The 25011-nt window shown below is 36.7% G+C and overlaps 3 protein-coding genes across 5 annotated transcripts; 1 reads left to right on the plus strand and 2 right to left on the minus strand.

Moving 5' to 3' along the window:
* Positions 1-209: 209 nt before the first annotated feature.
* Positions 210-1894, minus strand: LOC145092036 (uncharacterized). 2 transcript variants are annotated; one of them, XM_079029912.1, is made up of 3 exons: positions 1710-1894; positions 1314-1468; positions 210-1194 (listed from the first exon to the last, which is right to left on the minus strand). In XM_079029912.1, the coding sequence occupies exons 2-3, from the start codon at positions 1368-1370 to the stop codon at positions 274-276; spliced, it is 978 nt and encodes a 325-aa protein (XP_078886038.1). In that variant the 5' UTR covers positions 1371-1468; positions 1710-1894; the 3' UTR covers positions 210-273. The 2 variants fall into 2 exon arrangements, with proteins under 2 accessions (XP_078886038.1, XP_078886039.1); XM_079029913.1 differs by lacking the exon at positions 1314-1468 and having other exon boundaries at positions 1710-1893.
* A 13678-nt stretch (positions 1895-15572) lies between these two features.
* LOC145092037 (trihelix transcription factor GT-4-like) lies at positions 15573-17531 on the plus strand. Of its 2 annotated transcripts, XM_079029914.1 has the most exons (5): positions 15579-16244; positions 16482-16520; positions 16653-16784; positions 16869-17093; positions 17205-17531. In XM_079029914.1, the coding sequence occupies exons 1-5, from the start codon at positions 15707-15709 to the stop codon at positions 17405-17407; spliced, it is 1137 nt and encodes a 378-aa protein (XP_078886040.1). In that variant the 5' UTR covers positions 15579-15706; the 3' UTR covers positions 17408-17531. The 2 variants fall into 2 exon arrangements, with proteins under 2 accessions (XP_078886041.1, XP_078886040.1); XM_079029915.1 differs by lacking the exon at positions 16653-16784 and having other exon boundaries at positions 15573-16244.
* Positions 17532-21266: 3735 nt separating this feature from the next.
* MAD2 (DNA-binding HORMA family protein) lies at positions 21267-22775 on the minus strand. The gene is made up of 7 exons (XM_079029916.1): positions 22544-22775; positions 22427-22442; positions 22208-22338; positions 21971-22091; positions 21791-21894; positions 21574-21695; positions 21267-21489 (listed from the first exon to the last, which is right to left on the minus strand). The coding sequence occupies exons 1-7, from the start codon at positions 22614-22616 to the stop codon at positions 21433-21435; spliced, it is 624 nt and encodes a 207-aa protein (XP_078886042.1). The 5' UTR covers positions 22617-22775; the 3' UTR covers positions 21267-21432.
* Between the last annotated feature and the right edge of the window lie 2236 nt (positions 22776-25011).

Consider the following 25011-nt stretch of genomic DNA (forward strand, 5'->3'; position numbering starts at 1 on the left):
ATTCGTAATGGGGCTGTCGATCGAACACACCACAAAATGAAATTGAAATTTGAATTTGTGTGTCTAGTGTAAAAAACATAAAATCTTGTCCTGTGGTGTTTGGGTTCAAAATCCCACAAAAAAATTGACACGATATGGCTCTTGCCATATCCATTTATGGTCAAAATCCAACATCAAAATTCATCATTTATAAAAAGAATTTCAAGAAATACTAGAAACGAATATAATATAAGTTTATTATAAATAATAAATACCACCAAACCGATTGCATTGTTACATAAATTCAACATTCCCTGCAATTTCTCTACACAAAAGCTTCGACTCACCAGCCAACTTCAAGCTCTTATGAATCACCAATCCCGTTAACTTATGCGTTGATTCCGGTTCATATTTCTTAGCTTCCTCTTCACTCCCCATCACCAAAGCCTCCCTAGCTGGAATCACATTTTCCCACCAAAACTCACGTAAGACGCCATGTATCAAATTCCAGTAATCTTGATCTCTACTAATACGAAAAATCGTACTTCCATTTATCGTCCAGCAATACAAATCAACCCAATCTCTATCCATAACCTCCATCTGACCCTGAATCTGAGGCATATAATAAAACGGCATGCTCGACCACGGAATTGCTGATTCCGGTTTCCCTTTGTTAAACGGGCATTTCACTTCGAGAATCCCGGCATTTGGAAAACACCCAAGAAGCCCATCTGGTGATGCACCGATCCAATCAAATTTATCTTCCGAATGTGTCGCGAACCCTAATGAACTCACTTCACGTCCAGTTATTGTTTTGTATTTTTCAATGGCGATTGATTCATTCACAACACCCCATTCCATGGCTTGTTTTGAAGCGAGTGTGATGTTTGATTCTGTATCTAAAGGGAAGACTTTTTCATGCCAAAGTTCGGATCTTCTTTTGCCTTTCCATAAACCGAGAGCAGTGCTGAAGGTGCTGGTGGTTAATCGGTCTTTTCTGAGGGCAAACCATTCTTTGGAACGTTGGGCAGGGGAAGGGGAGTTTGATGGGGTGAGTTGACAAGTCAAAGTTACCCATTGTTGTGGGTTGTAGGGTAGAGAGGTTGATGGTGGTGAGGCGCAGGTGGGAAATGGTCGGAAGAAATTGGACTGGAATTTCATTCTCTTGGGAAGTATGTGGAGTCTAGTGACACAGGCGTTGGTCATTTTGGAAGTCTAGAGAAACAAGAAACGGATTAATAGAAATTAAAAACCAAATCAAACAGGTGAATCACGATTTTAAACATATGTAAACAGAGAAATAAAGAGGTTCGTCAGTTTGGGGATATACGAACCCTAAAAACGTTTGACATTAGTAGCTTGGAGTTGCTTGAAGATTTGAGATGAAGCATAATGTGGAAAATCCATGGAGACTTTTCCGGTTAAGAGGAGAAATTAGGGTCTCCAATTGAGTTTTAACAGAGTGTAAAAAGCAGAGCTGGTGGCTAAACTGTTTTGATATAGAATTATTGCTCAATAATAGGAACTTCATTAATTCAATAACCCTAAAAACTTTAAAACGGGAAACTTGCGATTGCTTCAAAAGTTTAGATGAATCTTTATGAGAAACCCCATTGAAGTATTGCTCAAGTATAAGAATTTCAATATTTTGAGTATACAGGAACCCTAAAATTTGGTAGAGATGGATGACTAGCCTGTTTTAGCATAAGAATATGAAAATGAAGACATACCCAATTCAATTTAGAGGCCGGTGGTTTGCAATGTTCAATATGTAGTAAAACCCTGATCTTTTTGGTGATGAATTGCTAGGGTTTATTATCAGTTTTGTTGAGCGAAGAAGAGAGATAGGGGGGTCAATAGTCCATTTACATGTTGGAGCCTTCTAATCCGACTCTTTCCCCTGATTTTTATGAAAGGCTTGATTTTTTTTTCATTTATTGTATACAAATATTTATAAATGGTTTATGTGGTTAAGTACTTAAGTTTAGTCTCTTTTAATTTTTAATATCAACAACGACGGTCTTTATAGTTTGAAAATTTTTAATATATCATTTTTCAAAACTGTTGTTAGAATAGGAGTTATCATTCATCATGGCTAACATTATCTATTTCTTCCATTCGTGCGAAACACTTGATGGCAAAATTGTCTTTTACAAACCACATGCACCATTTATGAGGGTTTCTTTTCATGAATTCATTCACCATGTTGAATGCACCCACCCCCACCCCAACCCTATACCCACAACACGTCAACACCCCAAAGCCGTCAGAACATACCCATTTGCCGCCACCAACCACAAATGGATAGATCGACCGCCAGAGAAGGTTGTTTTCCCCCACCCCTCTTGCATGTCGACATAGCCTTTGCCTTCGTCAACCCCCCCCCCCCCCCCCCTCATGTATTCTGCTTCTTCTCCTCCTACCCCAACTCAACCACCACCGACACAATCTTGTTGAGTTTTAAGACAAAAGTTCATCATCAAAAGTGACTTCCACCCTCAACTCTTTTCTTGAAACCATGTTTACCCTACAATTACACAATCTTGTCCTTATTGTTGGGATCTTTACCGACGACGTTGTTGGTCCTAATGAATGCATGTTGTAATTTTATTATGAATTGGTTTTGTAATTTGATTAGTAGCAGCGAAATTAATAACAGGAACCATTGTTTTGACTCGCGCTTTCCTACTTCCCAACCTTATGTTCTTAAGGTTTGTTCACGGGGATTAAAGAAATGACAAACTACGGGTGACTGAAATACTAGAAAAGCCACCAACAATTGTTGTATGTTGGAGAACTCTTGTATAATGTTGATGAGTTGGGGTGCCATAGAGAAAGAGGTTGCATTTGTGATTTGCCCATAACATGTGAGGTTTTTTTAGGGGGCACAGGCAAAATCATCCAATAGGGTAAAAACCATCAAACTTACATGTAAATTAACTTTAATTGAATGATTATTCAAATTCCTGGTTATTTATGTGTAGGCCATTAATGTTTACAAACAGCTTCAAGCATGCTTCATTTAAGTCAATTCCTCGAACAGCTTCAAGCATGCTTCATGTAAGTCAAATCATCAAACAACTTCAAGCATGTTGAAAGATATATATGTCCAATAGTCGTTATAGCATGATATTGGTTGATAATATATGCTCTTAAAGGATCACACTAACAACAACTCGATGCAAATCCTACTTAATAAATGAAGGTTTTTTTTGCCACTTGTCAAATTCTCAAGAGTTTTGCCACATGTAATTTTGTGAGAGTTTTAGAATTATTATTTTCCACTTGTCATTTTTTTAGAATTTCTATTTTTTAAAATAAAATTTCAAATAAGGAAAAAGAATCATTCTATTAATTTGATAATTAAGTCTCATAAATGCTCTAAATAAGATTTGATTTTTTTTATAAATGTTTGAAAAGATTACATTATGATATGTAAAAGTATTATTTTATAAAATATTTAATGTTTAAATATTGATATTAAATTTTTATTTTTAATAAACCCGTGTAATACACGGGTCTCACAACTAGTATATTATATATAAGAATTTGATTCTTATATATATATATATATATATATATATATATATATATATATATATATATATATATATATATATCTTATAATTAATTGGAAATTATTTATTTCATGCAAATATTAATTTTCAATGCTAAGTATCAAAATATATCATTAGGTATGATTTATTATGTCAAATACATCTTTTTAGACCAAAATGGGTTTTGTCTTATGTGGATTTATATGTTTTATAAGTTATAAAAATTAGAAGAGATTTTATAGAAAGAATAGCTTCTTCTTTCTATAAATTATTCAAGTTGACCATAAATGGAAAAGAAAACATGCTTGCATTTATTCAATCATAAAACCATGTTCTTATACCTGTAACATTTTGTTGCTAGATGCATGGTGTATTAAAGCATCAAGACTCGGTGGGGGTTAGGGTTTTGCAAGAACGGCTCTAAGGATTTGGGGGCAGAAAAGGTGAGGATAAATGACCATAAGGATGCTTAAATACCCCTTAAACCCTAAAACCTAGGGTTTCTTTCGGACATGAGTACGCCCAACGTACATATGTGTACGCCCAGCGTACTAGGGCACACCCTAGTATGCTTAGCGTACTCACATGTACGCTCATCGTATCACTCCTTCTCCTAAAATCATGATCTTGCCACTAGGGCTTTTTGTGACTACTTCCTTCCAAAACAAGGACCATAATGACATACTTTAAAACCAAGAGATGAACCTGAAAATACCTAAAAACCGGGGTGTTACAACTCCCCCCCCCCCCCCCGGTTAAATTCAATTTCCTCCTCGAAATCATTCCTTACCATTTCCAGCTTGTCCGATATCCCGAGGGACATACCCACAACCTTGCACATACAATGAATTTTATAAGGTGCCCAAACCCAACATAAAATTTCCAACCCGAATAAGACGAATCCATAATCCCATGCAGCCAACCCAAACTACTTTATCTGAAACCTGATATCCCGAAGTGGTTTGACTCCTGATAGACTACCCATACTGAATGCATTACTCGATCCACTTCACTTATCCATCGAACTATCTACTCGAATCCTGATCACCTATGATTCCTACTAGAAAACAGAATTGTAGACCAACTGTCGGTGTCGACATCCCTCCGCTCGACCAAAAGGGATTAGATATTCATTCAAGAGAAGTCTCATCCTGATGATAACAATTCCATGAACACAATGGGCTACGAAATTCTGATTTCCTTAACTGACGGACCAAAACGATGCTACTATAATCCCGAGGCCTCATCACTTGTCCGACCTTCACACAGGTAGAACCATCCCAGAGCACAAACACATAAGCTAAATCTTGAACCCTCCAACTAATACCTTGACATGCAGATTTCTTAACCAACATCTCTCTGAATACGGACCTTGCACGGATACACACGCGATTCCCAATGCGGTTTTTTCCACCATAAGCCCCCTCGGAAATGGCGACTCATAATATCTTCCTGTAGACCCTTCCCTAAAACCGATGAGCATCCAATTATAAATTTGCCCCCGGTCCCTGATTGGAGACGCTACCAGAACATACAGAACGAATCCTCAAAACATATCGACTACGATCTTCACCCTAAACCAAACCATAAGATGTACCAAAACCTTAACAACCCTTGACTCTCTGCTATGCCATTACCAATCACCGATTCATTGAGCATAGATGATCAAACCAGTAATTTCCACGTTACATCCAACTCCTGTCGGCTCAGTTGTAACCCCCACCTGAACATCCACTCGAGACATTCATAAAGAACTTTATGACTTGCGACCTTATAAGAATTTTCCAACTTAAAAATTCAAACCCTAAGGACAGCTTGCGAACAACCAAAATTATAATGCATGCCTCCCACAGAGACTTTCCGATACCAGACTGATACTCCCCACAATCCTTACTGGTCCCTTTATCTAACCAACATATTTGTGACTCACCCAACTCCCATTAGCGTGTCAACACTGAAAGTAATACCAACTAAAGAATAAACAATCATGATCACTAGGCCCACAACCTATGACTAGAATGCTCTCGATATCACACTGACCTTGTCGTCATCGCATCATCCGCCCAGCACTCCGGGCCTGAAGATACCCACCTCATTCCATTGCCTTGAAGGGACGTAATCAACTCCCTAACAACACCAACTGAGCACCACAAAATCGCTACCAAAACAAAACCTTACAAAAACATGGCCATACACGACCCGCGAATAGGATAACAACTGCACTCTTGGTCTAACTTAAAGGATATAACTCAAAAGGACCATGCACATAATTTGAGCCAAGGGCTCCAATGCTATCTTGCCCAACTCATATGAAAAACCACCATGCACATCCTTAGGGAACCCATAATCTATTCCCAAGAAAGAAGAAACACCAGAGATAATCGAAATAATACCCCAATTAATAACAAAAAACATCCTCACGATCAGTCGAAACAAGATACCATACTCGGTTGAGACTAAATGGATTCACTATGCAACTAGCTCAAGAAGACTTCCATGGTGGTCCTTAAGGTTACCAAAACCTGAGTCTTCTATGAACCGAGTTCCCCGCTCCACCACCGAGGGTAAACATACGTAAAGACCAAAGGATAATAGAACATACTGGACTTGATGATAGAATGACCCGACCAGTGAATTTCGGTTGATACAATTAAACTTTCAAGAGAACCTCCACTGAATGATGAACCTCGCGACAAGTGGTCAAGGAAACATTGACACTTAACCCAGAGAATCAAGACTCACATGGGACCGAATGTCACACCCCCAAACCGGAAGGGCGAAAAAGTTTTGGGGCGGAGGACGTCATGTATAGTATCACAACAATGCATAATAGTAATCAAAGTACAACAACCATTATATTAACAAAGTTATAAGTTTTACATCCGTATTCATCAAAAGTTGTGGATGTACCTGTCTACTGATTCCATGAGAATACAAGTAGTTTTGAAAATGTGTCAATAATTAAGTTGGTGAGTTCATAAATATGTTTATAACTGAAATTTGTTTTCTTGTTCTTAGATAAGGTAAACATGTTTTTCCCAGAAAATCCTATATTTTATGTTTTAGTATAATGTAAGTGTAATACCCCGTTTATTTAATAAATAAATTAATGAACGAATATTAGCCCTAAAATAAATAATTACATGTAAAAGGATGGTCTCCCAGAGTTAATTGTCACAATTTTAGAAGTTAGGGGTTAAAAGTGTATGTTTCGGAGTGGTTTGTAAATATTCATGATGACAAGGACTAAGTGGTAATTATTAGGACTTAATATGGAAGGAATTATGGAAGCAAGGGCTAAAGGATAAATTATGGATTTAATTGGTAAAGATTTTTGGAAGCTGGGGGCTGAATGGTAAATTTTTGATCGAAGTTGAAACGATTTATGGGGTCAGGGGCCAGACTTGTAATAATGCTTTGAAGTTTCAAATGGAACACGGAATAACACCCGTGCCTTCCCCTTACGCATCTTAAACCCTAAACTTAGAATATCAGCCAGCCACATCGCATGACACTTCCAGCCGCACCATTTCCTCGTTTGTTTTCCGATCAGACCAGGTAGCCAAGCCGCTACATCGCCATCAAATGCAATGTTGCTGCAGGAGACGTCGTGGGCAGCCGACGAATCGCCGAATCAAAGATGGATTTGGGTCATTATGCGTGGGTCGTAATCCGTCGGAGACACTCGGTAAGATAGCTACACCGCAATTCTTCATCTCCTTCGTTCTGTTTGGCGGTTCGACATCTGGTATGCCGGTTGTGACTGCCGCCGTCCGTTGGCCGCCATTTCTGCTATACTCCGGCGACATCAGCCGCTTGGGAGGCCGTCAGACGTTATATGCTTAAGTATACTTATGTTGCTATTGTGTTTGCTGGTTGTAATGCTTCTTAATGATTTCGATGTGGATTCGCATGCGTATGGGCTCTCTTTCGAGTGAAGTTGTGAAGAACCACCATAGCAACCGACCATGGTGGCTGCTGCCGTAACTGCTCACCGCAGGTGGAAGATTTAGGTCTGTTTCTAGACCAAATGAGTGTATTTATGTTAAGGGTGTGTCGTGTGTGATATGCTTGCTCAGAAAATTGAGAAAAGGCCACGGCCACCACCTTGAGGTGGTGGATGCCGCCATGTGCCACCTTGGGGGTGTGTGTGTATGTCAGTTAGTGTGTGTTTATTTTTGGGTTAAGACATTGTAAGGTGTAATTAGCAAAATGTATAATGAAAAGAAATTGAAAACCACCACCTTAGGGTGGTGGCTGCCACCTCCTGCCGCCATCGGGCGTCGTGTCGGGTGGCGGTGTGCTTGCCTCGTTGAGTTCCATTCGTTTAGGGTTCTTGAAACCCTAATGGGCCTTATAAGCTCTAATGGACCCTAATTGACCCAAATAAAACCCTAATGGGCTTAATGATATTCTAGTGGGCCTAATAGGCCCAATAAAGCCCTAATTGACCTAAAAGCCCAACAAATTGATAAATGGGCTAATATTTGGATTGGAAACCCTAATTAGGGTTTGGAAAACCCTAATTTAGGGAATTAACCGGGACACACAAGAATTGTTTAATAACTTAATATATTGATTAATAATCAGTTGCAATCAACCTAAAGCAATATTGGACTTGATGGATTAAGTCTTTAATGGGTTAAGTAGGAACACTTAACCCTAATCATCATTTCATGTAAGAAACCCTAATTTTTAATTGGGCCTTTCTATTGGGCTTTGGTAATTGGGTTATTAATGGGCCATCCAAGAACGATCATATGGACTATAATAATTTAATGTGTTTTAGGGTAAGAGGCCCATGTGAAGGTTTGGGCCTAATTTGGAAAATTGGGCCATGGATGGGCCATAACTGGGCCTTCATGATTTTGCGATATTTGGGCTATTATAATGTTAAATGTTGGACTGGACTAAATGGCTGGACCTTATGGTAAGACCTTGTAAAGGTTTGGGCCCAATTTGGAAAATTGGGCCATATGTTGGGCTTTGATTCCTAAGTGACTTTGGGCCTATGGATTGGGCCTTGGGCTCGAATAAAGCCAACCTTGGTGTAGTGTAGTAATTATCCAAGTATGTATTTATGGTTATGTGTTGGGACCCAATTATTAATTGGGTGTTGTTTTGGTGTTGACAGTTTGGGAATCTGTCATCTAGCAGCTGGGGTTGAATCTGCGGGACTTCAGTAGTGTGGGATTGTGTATACGTGAATTCAGCAGTGTGTGGTGAGTTACCTTCCAGTAGTGGTGGGTCTACGGCCACAATGCTGGCCCACCAGTAGGAGTTGTATGTTAGATGATTGTCTTTGTGATATTCATCTAGGCTGCTGTTACGTGTTATATGCTAGTATGATATGATGTTATATGATAGTGGTAGTAGGGGTGAAATAGTCCCCGGTTACTGGTCGATAGGACCGGAGGGGTAGATTAGTACCCAACTATGCTAGACAGATTATGATATATGTGATTTATATGTTTATGTTATGTTTTTATGTGGTATTGGTAGGGGTGAAATAGTCTCTGTTATCCGGTTAAAACAGACCGAAGGGGAGGTCAGCACCCAAATATGCTAGGCAGTTATCCAGTTGAAACAGACCGAAGGGGAGGCCAACACCCAGATATGCTAGGCAGTTATCTGGTTGAAACAGACCGAATGGGAGGCCAACACCCAGATATGCTAGGCAATTATCCGGTTGAAATAGACTGAAGGGGAGGCCAGCACCTAGATATGCTAGGCAGTTATCCGGTTGAAATAGACCAAAGGGGAGACCAGCACCCAGATATGCTAGGTAAATATCCGGTTGAAATAGACCGAAGGGGAGGCTGACACCCAGATATGCCTGACAGTATGTGTTATGTATGGTATTTAGTATGATGGGGGAACTCACTAAGTTTCGTGCTTGCGATTTTTAGTTTTGGTTTCAGGTACTTCATTTTCAAAGGAAAGGATTCGGCTCGATCGCAGCGCATCACACTATGGTTCTCTGTACTAGGGGTGAGCATTTGGACCGGCCCGGACCGAACCGGCCCGGACCGGCTCTTGGACCGGACCGGTTATGGAGAATTTTGTGGACCATGGACCGGACCGGATGAGTCGTGTCCGTGTCCGTGTCCAGGTCCGGGTTTTCCGGTTTTTGGACCCGTTTGGATCGGTACAACTTTAATTGCTTAGAGTATAATAAGTAATCTACATTGATGTATAATATTATAACTTGCAAAATTAATATGTTTCCGTTTCACGCCTAACTAATCTACATTGATGTATAATATTATAACTTGCAATTTCCAAAAATTAATTTTCCAAATAAAAGCAACTAACATATAAATCAAGTTCACCAACAAAAGTTAAATAATTTTAAGACAAACATACAAAAGTATTACCGTAACAACAAAAATCATAGTTTAAACTTTAAAATCAATCAAACTAACAAATTTCATAAACTCATAATCTAATCTTTCATTGGCCTCTTCCCCATATCATTGTCATTCATATGTAACATATTTAAAGCTTGTGCAATCTCTACATAAACACACATGAAAATGCTGTTAGTATTTAATAAAAAGTAATAATTGTATAAAAAAAGAATAAAAATTGTAATTTTTTTACCCAAAGCTATATCATCAACGTTGTCAACTATCGGATTTGTAAACTTTATCACCCAATATTGGGTGCATAACAAAGCTTCAACTATCAATGTCGATAAACTAGTTTAATACTCACTTACAACTCTACCACAAGTGCTAAACGCGGACTAGGAATTATAGTATAAAATAATACTAAAAAGATGAAATATTTCAGCTTTGATAGCTCTACATTGAAGGATTGTAACTCAATTAATATAATACCAAAATAAACAAAATTATAGTCTAAATTCATCTACAAATTGTAAACTAAATGTTGAAAAAAACCGTAGGTCAATCCGACTTAAAACGAATGAGGTATGGGTGTTTAAAAAACATCACAGATTATAAAATCTTGCTAAAAAGCTGAATTTTTTCAGCTTTGATAGCTCTACTTTGAAGGATTGTAACTCAGTGAATATAATACCAAAATAAACAAAATTATAGTCTAAACTCATCTACAAGCTGTAAACTAAATGTTGGAAAAAATCGGAGGTCAATCCGACTTAAAACGAATGAGTTATGGGTGTTTAACAAACGTCACAGCTTACAAAATGTTGCTGAAAAGCTGAATTTTTTCAGCTTTGATAGCTCTACTTTGAAGGCTTGTAACATGGTAAATATAATACCAAAATAAACAAAATTATAGTCTAAATTCATCTACAAACTGTAAACTAAATGTTGGAAAAAACCGCATGTCAATCCGACTTAAAACGAATGAGTTATGTGTGTTTAAAAAACGTCACAAAAATCTTAATCACGTCCAACCGGTTCTAAACCCGGTAAAAACCGAACCGGACCGGGAAAAAAACCGGACCGGACCGGCGATAAATCTTAGAACCGAGAACCGGCCCGGGGGTCCAAAAAAACGGTCCGGTCCGGTCCGGTTCACCGGTTCGATCCGGTCCACCGATCCAAATGCTCACCCCTACTCTGTACTGACATAGTATTTTGTACTTATACTTGTAAAATGTTGTATTATAGTTTTAATATTTATAAAACTATGTGAAGTTGTTTACTTATTGCAAGCAGCTCTGGTGCGGGATTGTCAATCCCGTATAGATCTATACACAAGTGTCATGTTCTCCCTCCATGAGACTCTGGTTATAATTTCAGGACTTGGTTGGTACTTAGTAAAGTACATGAAGATTGTCTCAAAAATGATATATTGATGATTACACCTAGAATAATGAAAAGTTACTTTGAAATAAATACACTGTAAGTAAGTTTCATAAACTATATTTAATATAGTTTATATATTTGTTTTCAGTAATGTACTACTCTATTTGTTTCCTATAATGTACTCTATTTGTTTTCTGTTATGTACCATGTTTGTTTCCCTTTTGGTAATATGAACCTTGAAATCAATGAATAAAGTTCATAAACTATACATATTATAGTTTATATGTTTGTTTTACTATAATGAAAACCTTTATTAAATTTTGTAAAAATCTGTAATACTATTGTTCCATGAAATCCATTATTTGTACTTAAATAATACTAAACAGTTTGAAAACCATTTTATATTTATATAAATATATTATTTATATAATTGTGATTAATTATACATTCAAATAAATAACTTTACCCTAAGCCCACAACCAAACATGAAACAGGAAATAAGGTCAAATTACATATTTTAATTCTTCTGAATCCAAATTATATAATTTACACATATATAAATTTATAATTTTGATAATGATAACAATTTAAAAACATTAAAAAAACATTTTAGCTATTAACACAATTTTATATTGTGTTTCACTTGTATCCCCTCCCTAAAACAGATAAAAATCATGAAAATGTAGGGGTATGATCTCACCTTATGTGTGAGTTCTTGACTGTTCGTGTAGATCTCCAGGTTACAACTCATGACAATACTGAATCCTAATTTATATTAATATTAAAATTAAATATAAATTAGATGTTATAATGATGTTTAAAGTGTTTAACAACACTAAATTATCGTAAGTATACTTACAATAATACTTAGAATATCGTTTGGACGTTTTTCGGGTTCTTCGTGTTCTTTGTGAAAACTAATGATTTTATGAGTTTTCGGCCCAAATTATGATGATTAGAAGGTGTTTATGAACTGATTACAAGATTAAGGTATGATACTTGCAAGATTCTAATTTGAATCAAGTGAATTTCGCATGGATTTGATGAGAAATGAGAAGTCTCACATATTCTTGAGGAGAGAGGGGGAGTTTTCGGTTGAACTTTGAGAGAAAATGGGTAGTTTTCGGCCAAAAGTATAAGAATGAGGGAAAATTCTGGACTTCTCATATATATACCTTCGGTTTTCGGTTGTAAACGGTTCTCGGCCGAGAACACAAACCAAGAAAAAGGGTTTCGGTTGTGAACTCAGACCGATGAGGATAAGGATGTGAGGAGGAAACCCTCCAAGGTGGTTTTCTACTACATCGCACGTTTGTGGTCCGAGGTTCTCGGTTGCAAACGATTTACGGCTCATGCGATGGTTTCCGGTTGGAAATCGTTTTCGGTCCGGATGGTTTACGACTACGGAGGTCGTTTGCGATCCGAAGAAAGAAGGAAAAAGCGAGATTCCTCGGTCCTTCTTGGGTTTTCACTTCTTGTTTATACAACACTTTACCAAGCGTTTAAATGTATCAAATAATAAAATTTTTAACTTTGTTAAAATAACAAATCACTAAATTTGACTTTTATTTGATGGGTTTTACTTGAGTTGACTTTTACAAAGTAGAAAATAACGGGATGTTACACCGAACATACCCGCTTTTGGAAAAGATCCATCGATCAACATATGCCCAACTAATCCAAAAACTGTAATCTAAACAACGAACCGGAAAGTCCCTCAACGGATAAAATACTTAACTCGAGAATCCCAGTTATCCCCCACTTAGGGCTCGAACTACCACCCACCGGTGCTGAAACCAAATCATAACTCAAACCAGCATAAGCATGTATTACCCTTCCTGACTCTGGAAGTTACGAGCCTGATCACTCTTTCTCCGAACCGGGAAAAACTGAAAGGTCATAACCCTTTCCGTAGATAACAACATTCCAATCCACTTTCAGCTGCGCAAAACCCAAGCAAATCATAATCATCGTCCCCTTCTTGAGTCCCGCGACTCGAATACCTAACCTCTAGCGAAACCTCTGAGGCTTCAACCAAAGCTCATTAGCTCTGCACCAAACAAACCAAATTTACAACTCCATTAGGGCTCAAAACACTTACCAAATACATCTGCATGCCTAAGTAACTACAACCAAAAGATTAACAGGAATAGAAACACTATCGCGAATCATGGTATCCAACCATGCTATCTTTTTTGACCAACCCTCATAATCCACGAAACCCTCCTCGATTTGAGTATGGATCCTGTGTTTCAAGTAGTACGGGCCTAATACTACCTTCCACACCTATCCATACTTTCCTCAAGAATCATATTGGGTCCTCCAAGACATACTCACAAAATAGTCCTGAAACCTGCTTAACAGCGAAACAACCGCACAAAATACTTCCTAGGCTCTCTTAGGATTCCACCCACATCTCCTCTGCCATCAGCTGCTGAAGAAGCCTTACCAATGTCAGTTAATCACTTCATGAATATATTTACACGCAACAAAGCTTAAATAATTCTTCGACTAAAGGACTCAACCCTACAACGGTTGGACTCAGACAAGAGCTATGCAATAGGTCCAAGTCCTTTATTCTAAGATTATTTAACCCTCATAGCATGTAATTTTATGTATTCATTTGATGGTTAACTCTCATCGACATGGGTTCTACAAAGCACGAAGCAAGTAACATTCGAGCAGAGGAGCCGACTGGCACCAAAACATGATAAAATCAGACATATTCTCATACAAACTCTCGATCTCAGACCCCCAGGAAGTCCATTCATGAACATTACCTTCGTTTGTTTTTTTATTTTATTTCAATTCTATTCATGAAAAATGGTAATGTGGAGGAGGGTCTTTAGTGGTAAAAATAAGGAGGAAGGTCTTGTATGGAGTGTAGTATGATGTATTTTTTTTCTTGTGTGGGTTTCTAGTAAGTGGAATATAAGGGAAATAGATGAACAATATTGAATTTAAGGAGAGGCGAGTGAGGGTATAATGTGGAGGTTTGTGTTAGTGTATCTTACATCGATGCGACACAGTCCAATAAGTGTTTATATATGTTGGAGTATCCTCTCCACAATATTTTTTTGGAGAGTACGAGGCTCCAGATATGTCTTACATGGTATCAAAGTTGACGTTCTACACCCTTGTGGTTCAATATATCTCTAATGAGGTATCCTCATCGAGCCTCCGACTATGATGGGAAATCCAATAAGTGTCTATATATGTTGGAGTCTCTATTCTCTTTCTAAAGACTCTTTTTGAGAGTTAATGTGAGGTTCTACATATATCTTACAATCAGTGGTAGCCCTAAAGGTGTGCAGGCGGTACGGTCGCATGGGGCCTCCTAATTTTGGGACAAATCTATAGTTATGATCTTCCTATTTTCTTAAAATACATTTTTATATGTTACCATTAAAGAAAATTAGTCGTCAGTTATTTATATACACAATGTAACATTTGGTTGCAATCTTGAAGTCATTTTAATAATAAAAAAGTCAAAATAAATCAATAAAACAAAATCTAATCATAAATTCTAAAATTGATCAACAATTTATAGAAAATATTTATATCCAAAGAAAAATAAAAATTTGTTTCTAATATAAATTCTAACAAATGTTTTTATTTTTATAAACCCACCAAAAAATAAAGAACAAATCAAGTCATAACAAACCTAATAACAGTGTCAGTAGATCTCCGATGATGCATGTAACATTTTCGGTTTATTAGTGATCATTGAAAACATCATGTTGTCATGAATTTATGAGATGTTTGTTACAATATTTTTTGATGGGACATAACTTTGATTTTCACCATAGGATCTCTACCAAAATGTCAGGGCCATATCTTCTTGTAGTTTCAAGGTGATAGTTGTGAAATGTCATGGCGCCGGACCTTCTTATAGTTTAAGGGTGATAGTTGTAAGCTATTTATTAATTAATAACAATAACAATATCAATATTTATTCAAATAAGTACATAAAAGATGGAAAATAGATATCTAAGGAGTAAAACAATCTTTCAAATTTGAGGGATACCAAATTCACACTCAAATCTGACCGAAAATCCAAATCCATACTTCTGAAAGACGTTAGACGGTACCCAACGAGCTGACCACAAGAAACATTTTTATAATTTTTTTCAAAAACAAGTAACACGGTAGATCAAATGTTTTAGAATGGGATATTACACCATGATCACTAATGTAACAAGAAACAATACCCAAATAGAATAAAGTATTTTCTGATTTTCTCTTAAGGCATTGGCGCAAAAACATAGACTAAAAGAAACAAAATTTTCATATAAATATGCAATTGACTGCAAATTGTTTCCTTTTGATTTTATGACTAGTAAACCCACCAATAATTTGGATTTTTCTTGATTAATCATAAACCCTTGTTGGCGTTGAGTGGAAGCTCTCACTAAACAGTTTGAATTCCAAATGTTTTCACCTGCAAAACCTCAAGCGATCAATTTCTACCCACCACAAGAAACAAACATGATGATGGAATCCACCCCTGCACCTCACCACCACCAAACCCAAATGATTATCGCGGCTCCGGGCGGCGGCGACACCACCAGCAGCGAAGAAAACACTATCAAATCCACCACCACTACAACCTCAGCACCAGTGAAGAAACGAGCCGAGACTTGGGTCAAAGAAGAAACTCGAACCCTAATCCTCCTCCGCCATGAGATCGATTCACTCTTCAACACTTCAAAGTCAAACAAGCACTTATGGGATCAGATTTCAATGAAAATGAGGGAAAAGGGTTTTGATCGATCTCCCACCATGTGTACGGACAAGTGGAGGAACTTGTTGAAGGAGTTCAAGAAAGCCAAGGAGCAGAATAACGGGATTAATCATAATGGGTATTCAGCTAACAGTAAGATGCAGTTCTATAAAGAAGTTGAAGACGTTATTAGGGATAGAAACAAAAACTCGAAAGTCGATTCGTTTATGCAGTTCTCTGATAAAGGTAAAACAGTACTTTAATTGAGCTCTGAATTAGGGTTATTTTGCTTTAAAAAGGTCCTTAACAGCAATTGTGTTGTGATTCGTTAATGTGATACGAAGAAAACTTGAAGGGGTGGTTTTGATATTCGATATCTTCATCAGTTCATATTATATCTTCGTGATCTGTTATTCCGTGATCTCAATCCTTGTTGATTCTTTGTTTATTGTCAATATATTTTATATCATATATTTTGTGCAGGTGTAGATGACACCGGCATTGCTTTTGGACCTGTAGAAGGTAATTCAATTAGATCATCAACAAAATCAAAATTCTTATTATCCATTCCAGATTTATTCCCAAAAAAGAAAAGAAATTAACAAAACATCTTTCTAAAAAAGGAAAAATTTCAATTTATTTCTGTTGTCATAGCTAATCCAAGGGGTGCGCTTAATCTTGAAAGACGGTTGGATCAAGAGGGTCATCCTCTTGCCATCACTGCAGCTGATACCATGGCAGCTAGTGGAGTCTCTCCATGGAATTGGAGGGAGAATCCTGGAAATGGTTTCAGCTATTACTTTTTTTTTTCTTTCATATTTATTTTTACCCTTGAAGATTTTGTGAGCTACAAGTTTGTTATATTGGCAGGTGATCAGAATAACACTTATGGTGGTAGGGTTATTTCGGTCAAGTTAGGGGATTACACACGGCGAATTGGTATCGATGGCTCACCGGATGCCATAAAGGAAACCATCAAATCGGCTTTTAGACTGAGAACAAATCGAGGGTTTTGGTTGGAAGATATCGATAACATAGTGAGGACACTTGATAGAGATATGCCTCTAGGAAACTACACCCTTCATGTCGACGAAGGTAAATGTCTAAAATCTCCTTGACTTTTTACATTCAACTTTTAGGTGTAAAGACAAAAGACATGTAGAGTTTGTTTATTAGTCAAATATCTGATAACCGGTCAAATTTCAGGCTTGATGATCAAAGTGTGCTTGTTTGAGGAGCCGGATCACGTGCCTGTCCATACGGAAGATAAGATTTTTTATACGGAAGATGATTTTCGTGACTTTTTGTCGAGGAGAGGGTGGATTTGCTTGAGAGAATATAATGGGTACAGAAATGTTGATGTGATGGATGAGCTTTGCCCTGGTGCGATTTATCGTGGTATTAGCTAGGCTTGGGTACATTTGTCATGTTTCTTTTTGAAATGTTGTGAATATTTGTGCTTAGATGTTGTAACTTCTCATGGATGATTATGTATAACTTTGTTTGTGTAATGTTTGCAAATGTTGTTGAATATTTTAGAGATGTTTACCTTACCATCTTGAGCAAGAGGGCGAGCCGGTCCTAATAGGAATCTTTGGTTCGCTAGTTATGGTAAAAAACTGAAGTGAGACCTTTTTGGAACTGAAATTCATTCAAATATATTGTTTGGATAAAGAAAGGGATTTTGAAGGAGGTGTTCTGATTGTAAGATTGTTTCTATGGGATTTTGAATCTAAGGATTTTGTATTATGCTTTTGGTTGTGGGGACATTATCAATTTCATCAAACACCTTGAAAGAAAGGGTTCCATATCCACCGGTTGTAACTCTTCTTTTATTACTCTAATACCAAAAGTATCATACTCGCTCCATCTGGTGGATTATCGACCCATAAGCCTAATCGGATGTCTATACAAGATTTTAGCCAAACTCCTTGTTGTTCGCATAAAGCAAGTGGTTGGCTCGGTGGTAGATGAAGTGCAATCAGCATACGTCGAAGGCATAAACATTCTCAACGGACCCTGAATGAGATTTACTCATAGGCCAAAAAGAGCAAAAAAAAGTATTTTCTTAAGGTGGATTTTGAAAAGGCCTTCGACTCTGTTAATCGGCAATACTTGGATTCCATCATGTACCAAATGGATTTTGGGTACAAATAGAGACAATGGATGTTGGGCTGTTTATCGTCCTTGAGAACCTCCGTGTTAGTAAATGGATCGTCCACTAAATTATCTACAATAAGAGGGGTCTGTCAGGGAGATCCTCTCTCCTCGTTCCTTTTTATCATTGCAATGAAGGGTCTGAATATTGTTGTCGAGAGTGCCAAAGAAAACTCCTTGATACTTGGGGTTAAGCTTCCTTTCAATGGTCCGCACTTATCTCACTTATTCTATGCGGATGATGTTATTTTTGCAGATGAATGAGACAAATCGAGTATCAGAAACCCATCATCAATTCTGAAATTTTTTCATATCTCATCAGGCCTAAAGGTCAATTTTCATAAGTCATGGTTATTCGGTATTAGTACCTTTGATACTGAATTGAAAGACATGGCTAGAATTATGGAATGTGTAGAAGATTCCTTTCCATTCAAGTACTTGGGTGTACAGTTCGGGCAAAATGGGACTGAAAAAGCATTGGAAACCCATCATAGACAAGCTAGAACTCGTCTATCTGATTGGAGAGCTAAATTTCTTTCCTTTGGGGGTCGCATTACTTTAATCAAATTTGTCCTATACAGCTTGCCTAATTACTTTATGTCTCTCTTTAAAGCATTCTTTGAAAAAAGAGAAATTAAAGATCCTCCTACCCAATTAAACGATGACATGTGTCATATTAGTATATTAAAATATCATTAAATGAGCATTAAATGTTACGCATGTCACTATTTCATTTGGTAGGAGGATATGTAGGAACAAAAAAAATAGGAGGATGTTTAATTTCTCTTGGAAAAAATCAGAAGAAATTTCCTGTGGGTGGTGGTGATTTAAAACGCAAGATACATTGGATCGACTTGGTCTAAAGTCACAACCCATATCTCTATCTCTAACGGTGGTCTAGGGTATCAACTCTAAAATCACAAAACTTAGCACTTTTAATCAAATGGTAGTGGCGTCTGATAAAAGAAAAAGGAAGCCTTTGAAAGAATGTCATTACAAGTCTACATAATTTGAGTAAGAAACCAGCACACTTCATTGCTAGAAAAACCTCCAATGAGGTGTGGCGCAACATCCAAAGGGCTGTTAAATCCTTGGGTAATCTAGGTGTCGATTCTCACTAGATATTCAAAATCATTCACTGATCAGATATTCAGATCTTGTTCTGGAAATACATGTGGTGCGGTTCGGTTCCATTTCAAGAAAAGTTTCCCCATTTATATAAGATTGAATCGATCAAATGTTGTAAACTTTCTGATCGAGTATCAGCAAATGGTTTTACGTGGTGTTGGAAACAGTCACCTTCCAATCCGTCTGAACTCCACGAACCAGTTCAGCTATACAATATTGGTGACCTGAATCACTCAAAGGATTCTTCATCATATGGTTTTCGTTTTATGCCGACAAAAAAACGGTAATTACGTGGTAAACTGTATGAGTCGTATCATAGACTCGAAATTGATCATCTTTAAAGGGTTGCAGATCTACTGGTCAAAATTAATACCATTAAAAGTTAGGTGTTTCGTGTGGAGACTCATGCAAGGAAGAATTCCAGTGGTAAACAATCTAATAGCACGCGAGCTACAAGTAGAGGTGGCAATCGTGTCGTGTCGTGTCGGATCGAGACACTAAACGGGTTGAAAGTGCATGACCCTAACCCGACCCATTTAATTAACGTGTCGTGTCGTGTCAACCCGTTTATTTTCGTGTCGAGTTCGTGTCGGGTTTCGGGTTAGGGCTATATCTTGAAATATGTCGTGTCCTGTGAGGTTAAAAGATTGAGCATGTTGAAAAAGTAGGAGTTGGGTAGGCGGAAAGGAAAAACTAATAGTTTGGAGGCAGAATAGATGAAGTCATAGCAAGTTCAAATGACAATTAAAAGAGTGGAAGTTGGGGAGACGGATGACAAGGTCATCAGGATGTGAGAGTGGTGAAAGAGACTAGGTAGTTTGGGAGAGAATGGAAAAACTGAAATGAAATCTTGATCTAGACGGTTAAGTCATTTCAACATTACAAAACAATTTAATTCAAAGGTTTTATTTTGCTTATGGTTTTGGTTTTGTATCTTTCTAGATTATTTAAATAATTCAAAAAACATGTATATAAATAAACGAGTCATTTTCGAGTCATATTCGAGTTGAAATTCTCAACCCTAACCTTACCCATTTAACTTTCGTGTCGTGTCGTGTCAACTCGTTTATCTTACCCAAACCTGTTTATTTCGTGTCGGGTTTCGTGTCATGTCAATTTTTGCCATCTCTAGCTACAAGTATCAAATCAGATGTGCACTTTATGCAACAAAGATGTCGAATCGGTGGATCATCTTTTTGTGCATTGTGAATTCGCCAAGGAGGTTCACTTTAAGATTTTTAAATGGTGTGGTATTACTGTTCGGGGGTTCTCGGGTGTTACTGAATTTCTTAATACAAGCACTATATGGGACAATTGTCAAAGGAAGAAAGTGATTGGTGATGTTATTCTGTTTGGAGTACTATGGTACATAAGTTTTCTTTATGGCTTTTGTTGATATTGTTCTGCAGTCGTCTTGTTCATCCAAACAAATTCGGAAGCATCTGTTCAGAAAAGTCAAACCACAACAGCCCACTTCAACCCCATGAACCAAATAATATTCACATCTCAATCAACCACAATCGAAGACAACAACAAGATCACCATTGGACCTCAAAAAGCATCGAATCGGAGAAACAAGATAAAGATTCGGAAGTAATCTACTATGACCCAATCTCAAACACCATAAAAAAAGTAAAACTTCTTTCTTCATCACCAAACATGAATGTCATCATAAAAGGTGCAGTTGCATCATCTGTTGGTGAGTCTGTATATTCATAAGATGAGGTGGCAGCCGGGTCCTGATTCTGAGGTCTTAATGATTTTTCTGAGGTCTTAAAGGTGCAGTTGCATCATCTGTTACTGCAAAACCAACCCAAGAACTTGTGATTTTCTGAGGTCTTATTGATTTTTAAATTTTAGTATATCATAATCATACCAAGACGGATTTATCGGATTTTTTTTTGAAAACAAGTCACTTTAGGGTCTAATTTTAACCAAACCACACCCATACAAGTGTTGACATTTTTCAAGAAAATCAATGTCTTATTGCAGCAAGCAAGTTCTTCAATTTCAAGAAAAAGCAAGTTTCCAGATTCATATTTCATTCCTACACACAAGTGAATCAAAACGATTCACATCATTCAACCTTCAAGGATCAACAACAAAAACACAGCAACAATTTTCTTAAACATCCCTATCTTTCTTTCTTTTACTGGTCATCCCATTCATCATTCTTGTAAGACACCATTGTGTCAACCTTATGTATCTGCATCATGAAAACAACATTTTCTTATGCCTCTACAAAGATTCATATGAAATTAGAATGAAAAAGTATAAACGAATTAAATACCTTAGTATCAAAAGAATGCAATTTCACCATTTGGGGATTTGCTATCAGTTTAGGGTCACTCTCTGTCCAAGTGAAAGGCACTGCAACATCCGTATCAGTATATGCTAACACATCAAAGATACCTGCAATTTAAACATAATCAACCAATCAATTATCCAAAAAACTAATCATACATATACAACATATCCATAAACAACTTGTTAACACTTATACTTACATGGTTCATCCAGGCAGGGCAAGTATGTAATGCTGGATGCAATCTGTCTCATAATAGCTTGAATCTCTCTCATGATTTCTTTATCACTCTTCTCCCTCGAAACTCTGGAGATCAAAAACCATTAAATTGACATGAAGATAATCTATCAATGGAGGGACTCAAGTTTCAGAGATATCTTACCCTTTTTCAACAACTTCACCATCAGTCTCTATACTGAAATTCCACCTCTCAAGCACTTCATTGGTGGCCTTACTCATTATCACAAGAACAATCCTTTGTAACTTGCCAGCTTCCAGCCATTCTTTGTAATACATACAGATTCAAAAGCGAATCACATAAGCAAAACACAATACAAAGCTTACCAAAACTGTATGAAGATTGGGGAAAAGTATTATCAACGATATATTGGATGTTTACCTGAAAGTTGCTTATTCAAATTTGAGATGAATGTCTTAACACCTTCGTCTTGAGAAAGCAACAATGGAAGTCCATATTTCTTCACTCTTCCAAAAGTTTCTTCCGGATAGACACCACGATTGTACAGAATACTACACATTACCGATCAAAATTAGCAATTTCCAATCGAATCCACAGAAATCTACATCCATAAAACGAGAAATCGCTAACAATTCTCACCTGTTTGCTGCATAACCTGAAAAGCGGTTGCATAAACCGAGAGTTATTAGGATCAAGAAATTCAGACAAATTCATGGTTTTAAGGGAAAGCATCAACGAGAGACTGATAGTTTTTACCGAAAAATTCGCTGACAATGGCTGTGGATCCGCGGAGAGTGATTATGTCTTTGCTCGCAGTTCTTGAAGCCATTTCTACAAGTAGAAACTCCTCAAAGTTGATAGATTTATGATCTTTCTGTGGGATTTTTATCAAGCAGGTTGAGTGCTTCCTGAAAAGCCAAATCTCATGTAGAAATAGGGCTAGGGTTTAGAAACGATATAAATCGATAAAATGCAGCGCAACGGCTACTTTTGGCACTCGCTTTGTTGGCTCTGATATCCCAAACGGTCAACCTGTTCAAAAGAGAAAAACGATTTGGTGCGGACGCAACGGGCAATAAGGGGTCCCACCAGTATTTTTGCAAATATTCAATGGCATTTGGTCATTTACACAAATAACTTTGGTGTTAAAAATTATTGCAAAGTTGGTCCTTATAGTATCCAAAAAATACATTTTTAATCCATTTTTTTCATTCATATGTTATTTCAAAATTAAAACTTCCAAGCAGATTTGACCTCTTGAAAATTTAAACATACTTAAAAAAAGACTATTTCATAATTTTCATTTCCATTTTTTATTTACTTAAATACTTTAATAATTAAAGAAAATGAAAAAAAAAATGAAAGAAAACCCCTAATAACCTCTCGTTCATATGGTTAGTTCAAGATTGAAACTTCATATGGTTAGTTCAAGATTGAAACTTCAATACAGATTTGATCTCTAGAAAATTTAAACGTACTTAAAAAGATTATTTCCTAATTTTCTTTTCCATTTTTTTATTTACTTAAATACATTAATAATTAAAAAATGAAAAAAGGAAAGAAAACCCCTAATAACCTCTCTCTCTCTCTCTCTCTCTCTCTCCATGGTGGCTTTTATTTTATGAAAACTATATTAGGTCGAATTTAGGAGGAGGTTGTTGATACTTGTGACTAAGGACGATCAAATACTTCTTAGAAACTCTAAGAAGGCCAGAATTCGATTAGAGATCAAGCATTAGAGAGATATTGATGAGATCACAATACATTCGTTCATTTTGCTTAGTTTAATCATGTTAAACATAGTTTACTTCGTTTTCATGTGACCTAAGTGGGATAGTGAAAGAATGAAATATTTTTACTCATTTAAAATAAGAATAATTTTAATAAATACCTTTTTCTAAAATATAACTAATAAAAACATTTTTGCGGCGATATGAAAATCAAATCCATAATATGTGAAAATTTGCAGTAGTTTAGTCTAAAACAATTGTTTTTTTTTCAACAACAATTTAAAAACTAGACAAATTCAGCTATTAACATATTTGACGGACATGATGTTTTGTGACCTTATGGAATTGATCTCACATACAAGTTCCAAAATCGAAGACAATCTATTGGTTTATTAAAATTAAGGGATGATGACTTGTAAGGGTAACCAACTATATGTTTTGTTCACATTTAGTTACTAAACTTATTTTTGTGTTCCATATATCGTTAAATTTGTTGAAATTGTTCAAAAAAATTATTATGATCGGGTATAGTGGGTTTTGCCAATTTTTGGAGTCATTTTCAGCAAAACATGAGTTCTCTGGCCATCTTTGAATTTTTCGATCATCTTTTCCGATCAAATTTGAATTTTTTGGTGTTCTGCAAAACGGAAACAAACATTCGGTTGTTTATCCTAATTTCTTCCAATGATTCACTCAAAAAATTAAGAACGCATTCATGGACAAACACATTCAAGAATACGAATTCATAGGTTCATGTTCAAACTATTCTTGATGATTCTGGAAACCCATATTTACACACATAAACACCAAGAACATGCAGTGGGGAAGATGACCAGAAAATTCAAAAGTTGGCCGGAAAAAACATATGAAACTAGCAAAACCCATTATACCTGGTCATAATGGTATTTTTTGAACAATTTCAACAAGTTCAATAGTATACCTATACCGAACACAAAAATAAGTTTAGTGACGAAATATGAACAAAACATATACTTGGTTACCCTTACAAGTCGTTATCCCTAAACTTAAATAAATGTTATTCAAAGCTAAGCTATTCCAAAGTCAGACAGAAACACATGACCAAAATAAAACCACCGGGACACGATGATTGACTTCATCCATAAAAAAAGTTTAGGCCTTGAGAGATGTATCATGCATGTGGTAAATCAGGTCAATAACACATGAGCTGCAGGTGAAAAAGATAAATGTCCATCAAGATGTATCTTATAAGACTTATAAGTTATAACACATGGCGAATTGTGTTAAAATATTAGAGAATTTAACTATATCCCCATTTATTGTCATACCAAGACACAAGTTTCACAAAGTTATCATTCAAATCTATTCCAACTTTGGCATCGAAGATGCTTGACCTGGATAGCAAATAACAATGAGTCAAGCGAATCCGATTACAATATATGATGTTGTAACGCCCGTAGATCAGGACTAGTCAATTTAGAGACGTTAAGCGTCAAAAATGACTTTTTAATGGGA

The sequence above is a fragment of the Lactuca serriola genome, chromosome 3 (assembly GCF_051521515.1).
Source record: "Lactuca serriola cultivar US96UC23 chromosome 3, Lser_US96UC23_V15, whole genome shotgun sequence".
Taxonomy (NCBI): Eukaryota; Viridiplantae; Streptophyta; class Magnoliopsida; order Asterales; family Asteraceae; genus Lactuca; species Lactuca serriola.